At 41.7% G+C, this 17,055-nt stretch overlaps 1 protein-coding gene across 5 annotated transcripts in view; it reads left to right on the plus strand.

Moving 5' to 3' along the window:
* The window catches only part of MAPK10 (mitogen-activated protein kinase 10), a 794,060-nt gene that overhangs the window by 517,906 nt on the left and 259,099 nt on the right, over positions 1–17,055 (plus strand). For all 5 annotated transcript variants that reach the window (XM_069236167.1, XM_069236182.1, XM_069236175.1 and 2 more), the window contains one exon: positions 3,242–3,380. In XM_069236167.1, coding sequence (XP_069092268.1) covers positions 3,242–3,380 — 139 coding nt within the window. The remainder of the gene's footprint in view (positions 1–3,241; positions 3,381–17,055) is intronic.

Consider the following 17,055-nt stretch of genomic DNA (forward strand, 5'->3'; position numbering starts at 1 on the left):
GGTAGAAGGTTATAGGTTAAAAAGCAGAAATATCAGGCATAGGTACCATTTAAGGAGAACAAACTCATTGAAGGTCTAGGCATATTGGACACATTTCACAGACAACAGGAGGAGCAACTGGACTACTCATCCTTTTTAGCATTACACAATTCCATTCCAAGGTGAGAACATAGTTTCAGTTCCATGATAGAGGAAAAGCTAATTAGAAGGGGTTAATTCTTAACTATTGGTACCTAAGTCAGCCCTCCCTTGTTTTGATGACAGGAAAAGAACAGTAATTCCTTGATGTTGGTGATTAATTCCCACATTTGTCCTCAACCCAGAGGTAACATGCTTGACGTGGGAATGCATTTCCTAATTACCTAAGATGTAATCAAAATGAGGTCTACAATTGCATCTAGATCAATTAGGCTTATGATGGAGAGTTCACCAGGCTGAATATTCAGCCTTACCATAACACCCTGAGACGTGCTCTCCACATCTCGAGACCTCTCACAATCCTTCCACTGAATGCCGAGAAGGCCACTGGTTTACTGGAGTGGGAGCGTAATGTGCAAGACATTGAAGATGATAAATACGTGACCCAAGTTCAGAAGCTGGGGGAATCTTCTGTATATCAACCAAATAGCATGCACAGAATTTAATGATGGGACCGTAAAGCTATTCATGATAAGTTGGAAGTGAACTTGAGAAATCCATTGTTACCATTAGTATCTGTGCTAGAGATACTAGTGACTTGTCTACAAACAGTCCTTGTTCTGAAGGGAAGGCAGAGAAGGGTATAGAACTGATGGGACAGAACAGGGAAGGAAGCACAGTGGTCAGTCCTGGTGGCATTAAATGTATTTGAAGATTATAGGGAAAATGCAGGGCTGAAAATTAATAAGGGGAATTACGTAGAACTCCCAGTGCAGGGAAGAGTCTTAGATATCCCATTGCAGTGTGCATTATATCTATAAAGAGAACAAATCAAATATTATGGATTATGGTGCCCAAAACCAATACATGTTCCCAGAGTTTTAGCCTGAAGGTCGAGATAGTGAGATTTGGTGAAGGTTTAAGGCTGGAAGTATCTACCTCTTTATCAGCTTGTTTCTACATATTGTGCATAATATGCAAGATTGCTAGATACAGAGCTGGAAATTCATGAAACTGCGGGGGATTTTGAAAGGACTTCTTTGGAGTAATAGAGCATCTATAATCACCCTAGAACACCTTGTCATATGTAGCTGTTTGATTGAGCTCCCAGAAGCAGAAAGGTATTGGATGACTTCATATCAGGTAGTGAGAAATGACTGCCTCTTTTGCAATGGGGAGACCACTGTTCACACGGAGTGAGATCTCATTTAGCGTCATAGCCCGCCATAGCTGGCTATACTGGCCATTAAAGGCCCGAACCAAAGGCGAGTGCCTTTAACAAGGGAGCGGGCCTTTAATGGCAAGTGTAGCCCAGCTACGGCGAGCTATAAGGCTATTGAAACATTCCGTCACTAGAGGGCAGAATGTTCTAATAAATACAGGAAAGACCTCACAGAGCCCAAGGGGATTGAAATCCTCTGGGATCCATGAGGCTTTTGTTCACAGCTGCTGCTGTGAGACAAATATAGGAACGGTGGAGCTGTGGGCTTATACTAACCAATATAAGCCTGGAGCTTCTCCATCATCTTCCCTGGAGCTCTCAACTTTCCAATTTTTTAATGGGGGTACAACATGTGTCTGGATGATTTATGGGGATACAGAAAAGGGAACATACCTAATCCCAGAAAAATTGAGATTCCGAGGAAGGCCACAACACTGATAGGACGGAGGAGTACGTTAACTGCAGGCATGCCATTGTGGGGAAGGGTGTCAGAACTGAAGGGATGATTGGCATCTCTGAGCTCAAGGATGTCATGATTGAGGGTGCGATGAGAATTAGGGGGTTTTATGGTTCCCACAGAGATCTTTGTGTACCAAGCAATTTCCAGGGTATACTAGCTGTAAGATATGTTTAGTGATGAATGAACTTACTGAAGAAATCTGTGCGCAGTCTAGTCACAGGTTTAAATAATCATAAAACCGCATAGAGTGTACGTGTACCTACTGAAAAGCACAACGTGTAAAATGCAGGTCACAAATTAGTATTTTACACCTTAGTGTGTTGCTACTTTTATTGCAGAGACCCTTCTGGTAAATGTGGGTCACAAGTTATAATCCTCATAATATAGCTCAGTGAGTTATGAACTGGAATTGAGGAGCTGAATGCAATCTGCGAGGCATAGGTGCAAAAACATACAGTTTTTTTCAAAATGTTTCATTATTCTAAGAATGCTAATAGAGGTCCCTTTGGGTGGTATGAAAGACTAATTGGGAAGTGCTGTATGCATGTCTATTACAGTAATTACTAATATATATACACGGATATATCTGATCTTTCAGTGCATTCATATCTCTTATATATAAGGAGCTCGGAAAACTCAAAACCCTGCCTCTAAATCGTAGTTTACCTCAAGAACTTTTGACGTGCCATGTTGAATGTACTTTTTTCTCTATGGCATTGGCACCAAGATGTTAAAGCTCCAGCTAGCCCTCAATCACTCAATCAGAATGAGACGAACAAAAAGAGCAATGATAAAACTTTAAGTGAGGCATTTCGGCTGTGCCCAGTTGGAATTGAAAGCCAGAGACCCGCTTACCTCCTGCAGGTTGCTGCTTGAAATTAAAGCATTGTGGATACCACTGACTCTGTCTGGGTGCTAGCGCATTGCCTTGGAACAAAATATAACCGCTTTTCATAGAGGCAGGACAAAATCCTAAATCCAGCTCAATGATAGCTGCTGGATTCGTGATGAGGATGGATGCACCTAATTTCCAGAGCTGATTCTGATAGCAAATCATCTCTGTGAGGTTTTACTGAAATGCCTACCAGTCTGTAGCAGCATTTGCTTTTCCCTCCTAGCAAAACTGGCCTCACAAATTCATGGAAATGAATTGTAGCCACACAGCTTCCAATGTCACTAATTCATTATTCGAGAAAATTATAGTTAGGCACAGCTTGCATGTAGTGACTTCACCTTAAATCACGAATGAGTCTGAGAGTTCATTGTGCAACAAATCATTACAAATTTAGCTCACTTTAGTTTGAGGAGGTTTTGGCAATCCCTTGACTTGTAAATGCCAATGGTTAAGAAAGTAAGTTCTTGAGATTTCTTTAATGATAGTGTGAGTAAAAGATAACTTTGCCAACTTTATCTGTTGTTAGTTACCTGGTGATGGAGTTAATGGACGCCAACTTGTGTCAGGTGATTCAGATGGAGCTGGACCACGAAAGAATGTCTTATTTATTGTACCAAATGCTGTGTGGCATCAAGCACCTTCATTCAGCTGGAATCATTCATCGGGTGAGTGGCATCAATATGCTTCTATTTTTTATTGTACTTTATAAAAAGATTATCTTCAATGGGTCTAAATTAGGGTTGGGGGAAATTGCATATATATATATTTTTAATTTTGCATAAATATTACAAAATTACACAAAAGAGTGAGTGTAATTGACTAGTGTTTCATTTGACGTTTTATGGTATGGCATATGTTGTGGTAAAGGATAGTCATGCGACATACTGACTGGAGACTTGTGCGAGAATAAAATGCCTCCTGGTGGAAATTAGGCAAAAACGCTTAATGTGAAATTTTGCTAATTTCGCATAACGTTTGATAATTTTGCTTTGCAAATTAAAGAGCAGCCCGGAACTGATCTGAATATCCTTACCCTATTATCAAGATCATACTTTTTGGTTAGACTAGACCATCTAGTAAGTTATAGCTTTAGAGATCTTTTTCATATGTCCGGTCAAAGTAAAGTCTACGTTCATGTCTACTCGATGTCTAAATGGATATTGCTGATCACCATAACCAGAGAGAGACCAGACTGAAGGACAAGTTCCTTTAGAAGGTCACGGACAACCGATCTTTCACACTAATGCAGGAACACCTTTCAATTCAGACATGCTGATTCAATTGTGGAATTTGTACTGTGGCAATAAACCCGACAATAGGCTGTTTATGATTTGTTGCAAACAGATATTTTAAGCAATCATAATCAAAGTATTTTTTTATAGTTTAAAACTGAAATGTGCGATTGAACTTACTAGCAAAAAGTTTCTTTTCAGCTGCTTACTGTTCTCTCTGTAAAGTAAATTCAGTAAGAAAGTAATTTAGAAAGTGCATTATGTAATAAGTTGCATTGGATATTCTGGGGCTGCCTTTTCACAGTTTGTTGGAATCGATTATTGTCTGTGAAAGAAAGTAGATAAGAAGGAAATGTCGGTACTGTGACATCTGAAATTAAATGAAATAAGGTATTGAAGCACATTTGTAATGCCATTTTTTATGTTATGTGGTTAGTACTGTCACAACTAAACAGGAAGAAAGAAATGATATGTATATGAAAATTCAAAAATTCACTTTGAGCAAGATTTCCCATCATTGCAGCTCTTTGCTAAGTGGTGTTCATTAACTCAATCCACACCATGAGGCAAAGACAGTAGTTACCATCACAGATGTTTCACCACCTCCTCGAAAGTCTTAGAGAAGTCAGAAATCAGTGGCAACTTTATGCACCCTTCCTTAGGCCTTACCTTCATGTGACGATAAGAGACTCCTAAAATGCAGTCTATTCACTCATAGGGAGCAGTGTAGTGCCAAAAACACTGCCTAAGAGTGTGACCTTGGTTCTCCTTTCACCTCTCATTCTGGAGTGCTTGTGTTCCTTTTCGGAAAGACTGCATCACCCGGCGATCTGCCAACACCATCCCTCCTGGTAACGTGCTACAAGGGCTCCAAAGTCTACTCGCACAAAGGCCCAGATTTCTTGTGCCCCCCACCACCACCTAACGATACACATGGTTGCGCCATATCTACAATACAATACAAAAAATGTTGGTACTAGTGGAGCAAAGTGCAAGGAGACCCACTGATTTCAATGGGTGTGTCCTTTTTACACCTACTTTGAGCAGGCATTAAAAATGATTCCAAAAATGGTGCAATTAAATCTTGTAGATGTAATTGCCCCATTTTTGCGGCCTCCAAATGCTGGAAAGTGGCAAAATGCAAGCATTGCGCCACTTTGCAAATATGGCGCAGCAATTTCTTCCTCGTTGAGCCACATTAGCATAAAAAAATGATCCTAATGTGGCGCAAAGAGGTGCTAGGGCCTTGTAAATCTGGCCCAAAGTTCCACCTACAAATTCTGATCTGGGTCCACATATTCCTGGTAGCTAGTCCACACTTTACAATGCTCACCTCAGTGGGCCTTACAAATAAGTGGACCACAAAAACTTGTTCCAGGCCACTTCGCCACTGCACCCCTCCCATCCGGGTTGATCTAGGCCTCTGGTATAGCCTAATCTCTCAAGTTCTTTAATGCCATGTGTAAGTTGCTTGTCCACTTTTGGTTCTATATTTCCACTTTGCATTTAGGTACTTCTTTTTTCGGTCTCCCGGTAATATCGTCAAGACTAAAAGTCGCAGATTAAAAAAAAAAAAAGCATGACTGGAAGGGGAAACTTTTTTTTTTTTTAGAAAACCATACTCATTCCAGAAATATTCTTTCAGCACTTACATTAATTGCGCCTGAATGTGTCCCCTGCCCAATCATGTAGCACAGCAAAACATACTCATTTAATATTTATTTAAATATCACTTTGGCCTCTTCTGCTTCCTCACTTACACTCCTTCCTTTCTCGAGCCCGCTCCAAGTGTCATCAAACTGCACAGCTTTGCACAGTCTGGTGAAATTATCAAGCTACTTACTTTTCTATCATGAACGGATTTGATCTAGGGGACCCCTCTCACGACCTCATTGTTCTCAATTCTTGTGCTTTATTCAGTGACCCCTGGCTTTACTAAATCTCCAAATACTTCCCACTCATCCTCTCTCTATTCCAGTGAGTCCAGGTTCTATTCTAGAAATGAGGGACTTTGTCCACCTTCCAACTCGTTGGAACCTTGTTTGTTAAAAGGCCAGATCAGCACATTTAGCCACGTATCCCACTTTTCCCTGGCTGGTATCAATCCCAAAAGGAAGCCCTTTTCAAACATTTCACTTCTTGCACCTTGATCTGCTGCACAAACGTTTAGACATATTTAAAGAAAGCAATTGTACACACTCATACCATGTGAAATGAATCAGTCATCAAACAACAACAGAGAGGGGCATAAGTGGGAGATTCAGAGAAAAAACTCCTGGTCCTGTGTGTATGGCTCCCAATAGTTAACAAATCAAAATAATATACACACAGTTCCAAGACACAAAAGGGTTTCTTTCAGACTGATGGTTCTATATTTGATGGAAAATCAATTTATTCGGAGCAAGTGCCCTCACTCACCTTCTGGTGACATGCTTCATCATAGGGCTATGCTCCTCGTCAGGCCGGCGCTGCAAAGCCTGACGGGCCCCACAGGGGGGCTCTTTGCCGGAGATCTTTTGGGAATAGTGAACAACCGATCAAAAATATTTTAAGGATTGGTATAAAGGTAGTTAAAAATGCCTAGAGGTAAAAAAATGCTATTTATTGTCATACTAATACCTCTGACATGATTAAAAACGACATGTGGGGATATAGTAAAATAATGTCTACACTCCCCAAATGACAGAAAGTAATGTAATCGCTAAATCTCTCAATGGAGAATAGTGAAGGTAAACACAGGATTCCCTGTGTTACTCTGTATAATAGGTCAACATGTTTCTTGCTGTTTAGTCAATAAATGATCTAGTGTGATTCGTCAGGACCTTGACACATACCTAATCCTTTAAGCAATTAGGGACCCATAATAGGGAAATCAGAAACCCCTCCATATACTAAAGGTAGGGCCTCATCGTGGAAAACATCAGGCTTGAGAAGTCCACTATGGTTCTATGTGGATCCGTAGACACTGGCAAACCTACATATGCTGGAAATCCCTGGAACGATGAATCAGTCACCTTTAATATCCACCTTGGGCATTCACCTAGGCAAGAGGCATTCCTTTTGTGCATCAACGTTTAGAAGAGGTACACTCAAAGTAGACATTAAAATTACTAATTTCTTAAGTCCCTACGTATGTAAACACAAATGTGTCCTACACACTCTCCATTAAATCCTATGCCTGCTGATTCTTCCTATACATTAAGTTAACTGAGCAGAATTTTCTTATTTCCTTTGAAAAGTTTGATATCGATCTGCTGCTTCCCTGTGTCTCCAGTAGAGTGGATTGCACTATGAATATCTATTCTGTCTCAGGGACACACTCCCATGTGTCAGTACCAGATATCACAATTGTACCTTGACATAAATCTTGTCCCACAACTATCACAAATTCTGCCCTAATTTCAACCTTTAATTCTCATTGATGTCCTCCATCCTAGAAATAACAGTATTGATCCTGCATTTCGCATTAAAGTAAATAGCAATGTTTTTGATGTCTGCTACGACACACACAGAACATTTCTGGTCAAAGGGTGGTGCACATGGTGCTTTCTACTGTGCCTTTCCCATTTGACTTGCAGCACTCTGGTCAATATTCTCTCCTTCCCTCTGGGTGTGCTATACAGTATTTGTCTGTCTCCTTCTTTGATACTTATTGTTAGAAATGGGGTCTTTGGTTGGCAGTCAGGTTACCCCCTGTCCAAGCAAGGACCCTCACTCTAGTCAGGACAAAGGAGTATCACACCCAGTTAACCCCCGCTCACCCCATTGGTAGCTTGGCACAAGCAGGTAGGTTTAACTTCAGAGACAGGTGTAAAGTATTTGTACTAACACACACAGTATTATAATAAAAACACCACAAAATGACTCAACACAGGTTTAGGACAATAGCCAGTATTTAGCTAAACAAAAGAAGACCAAAATGACAAAAATCCAACATACACAAGTCAAGTTATGAATTTTTAAAGATTAAACTCAAAACTAGCGCTTAGAAACACAAAATGCTTCGACGAAGTGATAACACGGCGTCGTGACGGAGTCGTTCCCAACAAGCTGACGCCAATGACGCTGGGTACGGAGTCACGCAGACCCCCAGGTACAGTACCTTAGTAAACTGTGAGAACAAGTTGGTGTGCGAAGTTGGGGATCGCAGCACCGGCTCCGGTGCTGTGGGGTGAAAGAGCGGAGGCGCTACTAAGAGGCATCAGGTCCTTGCTGTGGAGCGGTGGAGGTGAGGCGGCGTCGGTGTGAAGCGCTGAATCCGTGCAGTTTGAGCAGCGTTGGTCATAACGTGGTGTGGCGACTTCCACGGAGTCACGGACTTCGGTGGGCTGCAGCGGTGTCAGGCCTACGAGGGTCGTCACACTCCAGCAAGGGCCACAGAGTCGGTTGCAGGCATCGTCACGGGATTCGGCAGTGGCGTTGGTCCGGAGTCGTCCGAAATCTGTTTTCTTGGATTTTCACCAGCTTCTCCTTTCAAGGGCCCAGGGTCTGAATAGGGAACCACTTGTCAGGGCAGGAGTCTCAGCAGAGAGTCCAGGTGCTGGTGGGGGAAGTATTTGATGGCCTTGAGACTTCAGAACAGGGGTCAAGCTCAGTCCAAGCCCTTGGAGATTCTTCTCAAGCAGGAATATACCACAAAGTCTAGTCTTTGTCCCCTTTCACAGGCAGAAGCAGCAACTGCAGGATAGCTCCACAAAGCACAGTCACAGGCATGGCAGCACTTCTCCTCAGCTCTTCAGCTCTTCTCCAGGCAGAGGCTCCTCTTGATTCCAGAAGTGATCTAGTTTTCAGGGGTTTTGGGTGCTCTTCGTATACCCCTTTTTGCATTTGAAGTAGGCCTACCTCAAATGAAAGTATCTTTCCTTGTCCAGGCCAGGCCCCAGACACACACCAGGGGTTGGAGACTGCATTGTGTGAGGGCAGGCACAGCCCTTTCAGGTGTGAGTGGCCACTCCTCTCCTCCCTCCCAGCACAGATGGCTCATTGGGATATGTAGGCTACACCCCAACTCCCTTTGTGTCACTGTCTAGAGAGAGGTGCAATCAGCCCAACTGTCAAACTGACCCACACAGGGAATCCACAAACCGGCAGAGTCACAGAATGGTTTAAGCAAGAAAATGCCTACTTTCTAAAAGTGGCCTTTTCAAACACACAATCTAAAAACCAACTTCACTAAAAGATGTAATTTTAAATTGTGAGCCCAGAGACCCTAAACTCCATATTTATATCTGCTCCCTAAGGGAATCTGCACTTTAATAGTATTTAAAGGCAGCCCTCATGTTTACCTATGAGAGAGAAAGGCCTTGCAACAGTGAAAACCGAATTTGGCAGTATTTCACTGTTAGGACATATAAAACACATAAGTACATGTCCCACCTTTAACATACACTGCACCCTGCCCATGGGGCTACCTAGGGCCTACCTTAGGGGTGCCTTACATGTATAAAAATGGAAGGTTTAGGCCTGGCAAATGGGTACACTTGCCAAGTCGAATTGGCAGTTTAAACTGCACACACAGACACTGCAGTGGCAGGTCTGAGCCATGTTTACAGGGCTACTTATGTGGGTGGCACAACCAGTGCTGCAGGCCTACTAGTAGCATTTGATTTACAGGCTCTGGCCACCTCTAGTGCACTCTACTAGGGACGTACTAGTAAATCAAATATGCCAATCATGGAAAGTCAATTACACATATATTTTACATAGGCGCACTTGCACTGGTAAGCAGTGGTAATTTGCCCAGAGTAACAAAAACAGCAAAAACAGAGTACAGCACACATCAACAACCTGGGAGCAGGCCAAAAGATAGGGAAGACCACGCCAAGGATGCCAAGTCTAACACTTATAATTGAACTCTTTGGAGTCTCACCTTTAATCTGCTGGGTTACAACATTGACAGACTTGTTGCCTTCTGACTTATTGCCCTCTCCTTGCCAACTTGCTTTGTAAATAGTATATGTGAAAACAGATGTTCCACTTATTGACATGTTTTCATTTAATAGGATAATAGTCAAAGATGTTATCAACCCTCTAGAGATTTAAGATGTTTGTATTCTTATTGCTGATTTTTTAATGCTGTCAAAAACACAAATAATTAGGCACATGATTTCATGACATAAACCGGATATTAATATGTACAATACATCATGAATATTAGTGGGAGAGGTAAACATTATGCATGTTTTATCAACAATCAACAAAAAGTCCTCCTGTCTCAGACTGGCAGGCAAATCCTTGATAAGGAGCTGCAGTTGAAACTGAGAAAATATAATTCGGATGAAACACAATGAACATATTAGACTTTGTTACACAGCGTAGAACACTGGGAGGGTGTTCATGGATGTAAAAGGTAATTTTCTCAGTGAAATATGAGAGAAGAGACACATGTAAACAAGCTAGATTACTTATCTCTGAAACAGAAGAAATTTCACTCAGCATGTACTTACTGTATGATCTATAATATGAAAAAGGAATAGAAAGAAACAAAACACTAGTATGATGGATTGTAGTGCACTTAACATATGGAAAGACAATATAAAGTGAAAATACACTGATAATAGTGACAGAAACAAATGCTTAAAATATGGGATAGCATTCATATAAAAAGAAGGGAGTTTAAGAGCAAGTTAATGTGCTCACACTTATTCACTGAATTTCCGGATAAGTAGTACTATGACCATTCAGTCCTATTGAGAAGTTAATCAATATGTTGAGGATTTAAAATATTATCAATAAAGGTCCTGTTGCTGAAAGTAAAAAGAAAAATATTTGTGACTTACAGGGATTTTTCTCTCTGTGCATCAATAGCATTTTCACATTGTCCTTCACGGTATTCCAATGCCTCACATAGTGGTTCCTGGAAGACAAATCTATGATGGTAAGTACTGCTACTCAGCAGCCTGTGGCAAACAGACTGCCCGGTCCACTGTCAGAGTTGACTGAAACTCCACTCATGCAAACACCCTGATTATCTCCACTATAAATGAGGTAAGAAAACCAAAACCTCCACAAAGGAGGAGCAACACCAATTTATGGCACTGCTCCCACTCGGCAGAACGCTAAATTATGCCCTTTGTCTTTTCTCTAGCCCCTTTTGACTCCATGCATTGGGGACAAACCAGCTTCTCTTATCATTCCATTGGGTGACTTCCACTGAATGTTGTACTGTCTCACAATAATGTATAATCTTATATCATTCCCGCCTACTACATATGGTGCTGCTGCAGAAGGCAAGATTAAAGGTTCCTCCTTGAAGTGTGATGACTAGGCCCTTGATGCATCCAACGTTTAGGGAGATGATGGTGAAGTAGATTGTATGTTTCAGATAGTCTGTTCTAGAAAGCCTATTTAGATATTTTCCCCTGCCATCACCAAGCATGCGCGCGTGTGTGTGTGTGTGTGCACGTGTGCGCGTTTGCACGTGTGTTTTTGTTCATGTGTATGTGTGTGCAAATCATGTACTAGGAAGAAGAAGGCGTGCTTGCTCATTCCTGTTTTCAGTTCTCCAAACATCTTGGAGCTTGAACCACTTAATTACCTTACACAGAAATATTGAGGATCTCACATGCAATCTGGCAGCAAGTGCCAAACTTTAAATCAGCATAAGTAATACAGTTACATTCCCTTCCCCAAATACACATTTTCCCACCACATACTTCAGTTTTTTTCCTTACTCCAGCACAAGGCCTATCTCATAACCCTCAAGTCAGTTATAAATCTTAACCTCAAGGTGTACACCATTGTCCATCCAAGTCATTTCACCATATGTGTAAAATATTGCTGTATATACTTCACACCTCAACATCTTGCCTCGTTCTCTCCGGCTCAGGTATGTCTCCTGCATTATCCATATGCTATTCCCTTTAAAAATGGCCCTATTTGTAGCCTTTTAGCATGATGGCTAATATGCCTAACATTTCAATTTAAATGTTATTGTGTGCACTTGTTTCTGTAGTGTGTCCAATTAAGCAACAAAGACTATCTTCTATTAGTAACATTCCCCTTATCTTCTGCTACTTGTCTCCTTCCTTACCCACTTTTGAAGTTGCCAACTGGGTCTTCCACTTAAACCAGTACAGATACTTCCTCCACAGCGCTTTCACACCATCCATTGCCAACTCCTCAATACACTATTTAACTCTCCCACTGTGGTGACAAACACATAATTACTTATATTTTGTCCTGTACACTTGGGTCTGTGTCACTGTGCCACCGTTTTGATGCCCAGGTCTCCTGCCCATGCCTTCTCTCTACATGCTTGCGCTGGGGGGTATTGGGGGATCATCAGGCTACGGTGATATCAGTACTCCATCAGTACTCCTGTTATTGAAACTACCTCTATTCCAGGGCGTCTATACTGGTTCATGGGTGTGTGATGCCTTTCATTTGCCTTTTAGGATGAACTGTGTCATATGAAACTTTTAGAGGCTTATGTTAGACATATCAGGCTTATCGTGCTAATATAGGGCAGAATATGGCACATAGCAATTGATGGAAAAACTTGGAATATGATCTCAATAACTAGCCAGCATTAGAAATCACAAGTATATAATGCCAACCCATGTCTTTCGATGGTAATAGATGGACATTTGAGGCTGTATGTTAGTGGGAAGGGGGACCTGGTCATATTAACCTGTAAGGACAAAAGAATCAGTACATGGATATAAGAAGCTGCACATGTGCACATAAGAAAGTACTTGAGCATGAAGCTTTTCGTAGGATCTGACAGCAGTACACAGGCATATGAGGTGATACCTGGCCAGTGATGGTTGTACCTTAGCAAGAACCAGTGAAGCAGAACATTGACAAATAAAAATGCTTCTGGGATACATTGTGGGTAAATAGGAATAAGGGCTATTCTTGAGAATGTGAGAATTGGAGGTAGTATCTATCCATATGTGCTAGTAGCAGCAATAAATATATCCAAAGTTATAATAAGTGTATGTTCAGACAATAATTGATTGATCTTGGGGACAGCCCCCCTTCTGCCTCTTCTAAATAGATTCTAACTCATACCATGTGACTCCAGTTCTAATTAAGAGGGGCAAGTTTATAAACTGGAAGGAAGCTGGAAGTAAAATGTAGCTGGGGATAGTAGTGAAATTAAGAGTGAGGTAGACGTGAAAGGAGATTAATTTGATACTTTAGAAACTTGGTGCTGTTTCAAATTGCTAACTCAGGTTATTTGACCAGCCTGCAAAGCTTACATTTGTAATACATTTTTGTGTAAAACCATGTTAGAAATTGGGCCTCTAGTTGGCAGAGGTATGCACCCTGTCTAAGTAGAGACCACAATCCTATTCAGGCCTAGTCAATTACACAACATACATTAGCCTGTATACACCCTCTGAAAGCTTTGCTCAGAGCAGGCAGGCTTAACTTAGAATACAATGTGTAAGGTTCTTGTACAGCACACAAACAATAACCTCAGGAGAGACACCACAGAAAAAGACTTCATATGGGAGTTTTAAAATAAAGCTTGTTTAGGTGGTTCATTTTAAGTTTAGTATGATACAGATCCAATTCACAAATAGAGGAGTATTGGCTTTGCAGATTCAAAAATAAAGCAAGGTTGATGAGCACATATAGAGATCAAAGATGTGGTGCAGTCCTGGTTGTGCTCCTCTCAGGGAGTGATGTGTGGCTAAGCTGAGCAGAGCTGCCTAGGTTGACTGAGAATAGCGAGTGGCAAAGGAAAGCAGGGCCACTCCGGATGGCTCAGAGGGGCTAGCGGCTAAGTTTGACAAAGCTGCTTGGGTTAACTGCAAACAGAGAGTGGCAAAGGAAATCAGGGCCGCTCCCGATGGTTCCAGGTGCGAGCGGCAAAGGTTGATGAAGCAGCTCGGGGTAAGTTTGAAAGTTTGCGGCAAAGGTTAGCAGGCCCACTCCTGGCAGTTCACGGATGTGAGCAGCGACGTTTGGCAAAAGCCACTCAGGTTGGAATTAAGAGTAGCTAGTGGCAAAGGAAAGTAGAAGCGAGCTGAGAGGTTTGACAAAAGCTGCTCCAGTTGAAATTGAAAGTAAGGAAAGGAAAACAGAAGCCGCTCGGAGTCACTCTGGGTTTGGAGGAAGAGTCTTGGGCTACCGTGCAGAGATCAGCAGGCAACAGGACGGCACAGCAAAGCAGGGCAGCAGTTCCTGAGAGCAGTCAATGCTGGCAGAGTGGTAATCCTGGCACACAGCAGTCTTTACTCCAGCAGCATTTTTTGAGTCCAGAAGTGTACTGATTTTAGGGGGTCAGGGACCCATTACTCATACTAGAAAGTGCCTTTAATATGGGGGGTGACTACAAAGAGTTAAGGTATTATAAGGAATTCTCAAGAAGGGCAGGCCTCACAATAATGAAATTACTTTGGGGAGTTTTTCATTACCAGGGCATGAGAGCTTAATGGTAAATGTCCTGCCTCTTGCTTACATGGCACCCTGCCCTATGGGCTACCTAGGGTGACTTATATGTAAGAAAAGGGACGTTTTGAGCTTGGCAAGAGGTTTTAAATGCCATGTCAGGGTGGCAGTTAGACGGCACATGCAGGCTCTGCAGTAGAAGGCCTGAGATGTTTATAGGGCTACTTGAGTGGGTGGCACAATCAGTGCTGCAGGCCCATTAGTAGTATTCAATTTACTGGGTATATGGTATACCATCTCACAAGGGACTTATAGGTATATTAAAAATACCAATTATGGATAGACCAATGTTACCATGTTTTTGGGGAGACCCACATGCACTTTATCACTGTTCAGCAGTGGTAAAGTGCTCAGAGTTCTAAGGCCAACAAAAAGATACAATAACAGAACAGGAGGTAAAGGCAGAAAGTCAGGGGACCCTGCAGGAAGGGCCATTTCCAACAAATCATTTGGCTAATTTTCCTCATTTTGCTTAGTATTTTAACATCCCATTCCAAATCCCAATGCCTTACTAGTTAGGCCATACGGAATGTCCATTCAGAAATAACTGTAAACAATGCAGTTTTTAGCCAATTTCACAGAACTAGACAGACTGTCTACCTGATTAAAGCCCTGCCTCAATAAGAATGGATTGAATCCCTGAATTAATGCCACACATCTCTTTATCAGTCCAAGTAGTGTGTCTTTTTGAGCTGCCATGTTTTTGTGAATGTTAAATGATCTCTGAATGAAAATTATATATTTTTTATTGAAGCTGTAAAAAGATGAGGTAAATCAGTGTGAAGAAGACAAAGATCAAGCGTGACCTTCTATACAGGCTATTGATCAAATTCAGTGGGCATAGGGTTTATGTTGGAGCAGATGGACTGTCATGCTCATTGACAGTAACATTTCCCTAATATTAGAAACAGAGGCAATCTTAAACACATGCTTCTATCACCTTACTCTCTTTTGAGGAAGGCTGCTTTTTGTACCTCAACCCCAAAGATATTAGTTTTATTTCAGTAGTTGTTCTGTGACAGGCTACATCAATGCCACTTGATGTATCTCATCAGGAGCCTTAAGTGAAAATGAAATTTTACATATTTTCACATCTAGTAAACAGATAGTCTGCCACTATTTTTCCAGTGCTTAACATATTTTAAAAAGTGTCCATTTACAATGTCCCATGTAGTGTCTAAAGTGATTTTAGCAACATTGCTTCAACATGTGTATGTGACCATTTTCAGTGCTTCTGGGTCACTAGGTTTCTGTAAGCCTGCGAAAGACACCTCAAATTATTGGACATTGATTGAGATATTATGGGGCATATTTACAACCCCCTAGCACCTCCTTGTGCCACCCTAACGTAATTTTTTTCTACGCTAAGGTGGCGTTAAGGAGGCCTTTCTCCTGTGTCGTATTTACAAAGTGGCACAATGCCTGCATTGTGGCACTTTGTAAACCCTTGCGCCACATTATGCATGTGCCAATTATAATGTATGCAAGGGAGTGTTCTGTCGCAGGGAGGCCTAAAAAATGGCACAGTGAAAATTACACCATTTAACTGGGCCATTTTTCCATCATTTTAGCGCCTGCTGAGATCAATGTGCCTGCCTGTAATTTACTGCACTAGCATCAACATTTTTGACGCTAGTGCAGCAAAGCGCCACAATAGTGTAAAAAATGTTGGCGCTATTGTCCTAACGACCGCCATGGTGCGCTGTATTGCAAATACAGCTCAACCATGGAGTTGTTAGGTGTGGCAGGGGTGACTCAAGAAAAGTGGATCATCAGGACCACTGCGCCACTTTCTTGTAAATATGCCCCTATGTATCTTAACTACTTGCCATTTCCCTCTCCTGCTATACTCCTCCCCTTTCAGGGTTATCTAGCTCTTCCTCACTCACTGTCTTTTTCCTGCTCCTCTATTTAATCTCTTCTTCCTGCTCCACCTCTCTCTTGTACCATCTCTGTTTTAATTCGTATTCTCCCGCAAGTCTTTCCGGTTTCTCCTAAATCATGTATTTTTCTGTTCCTATGCCCCAACACTCGTGTGTACCTTTTCATTATTTACCTTTGATCCCCAGTGTTTCTTTTTTTTTCTTTTTTAGCTTTCTCTCCTCATCCTCTCTTTGACTCACTCTCTCTCATTGTTGCCTGTATCTCTTCCACTTTCTCTCTGTTTCTATCTTTCTTTCTCCGTTTGTCTCTCTTCCTTCTTTTTGTCTCTTGCTCCTTTTTCAGCTCACTTGGCTTTCAATTCTATCTTGCCCTCTCTAATGCCCCTTTCACTCCTTTTCTTTTCCATGCTTCTCTGTTTACACCATCTCTCCAGTTAGTCTCTTGTTTTCTTCCACTCTTTATGCTCCCTTCTTTAATTTGTCCTTTTGTCCCCCCTACTTTCATCTGTATCTCTCATCCAGCCTTTCCTCCCATATTTGAGCAATGCTTTGTCTTTAATCATTGGCCTTCGAATATTTGTTTGTGTTCCATCATTATTCCTTTAGTCACTGTAACGTTTCCTTTTAATTGTCCTCTGCTATCATTTCCTACAGTTGATTGTGCCTCCATTATCTGATATAGGGCTCCATGTCTCACTCTTCTTACACTGAGTTAGCCTGTGTGGTGCTTGCTGAGTCAGTACCAGAGCCTCTAGTTGGCCCCTTGAATTTCCAGGTCTGTTCGGTGATAGCCAATGTCTGCGTTGGAAGGAAACACTGTC

Source organism: Pleurodeles waltl, chromosome 1_2 (genome assembly GCF_031143425.1).
Source record: "Pleurodeles waltl isolate 20211129_DDA chromosome 1_2, aPleWal1.hap1.20221129, whole genome shotgun sequence".
Classification (NCBI taxonomy): domain Eukaryota; kingdom Metazoa; phylum Chordata; class Amphibia; order Caudata; family Salamandridae; genus Pleurodeles; species Pleurodeles waltl.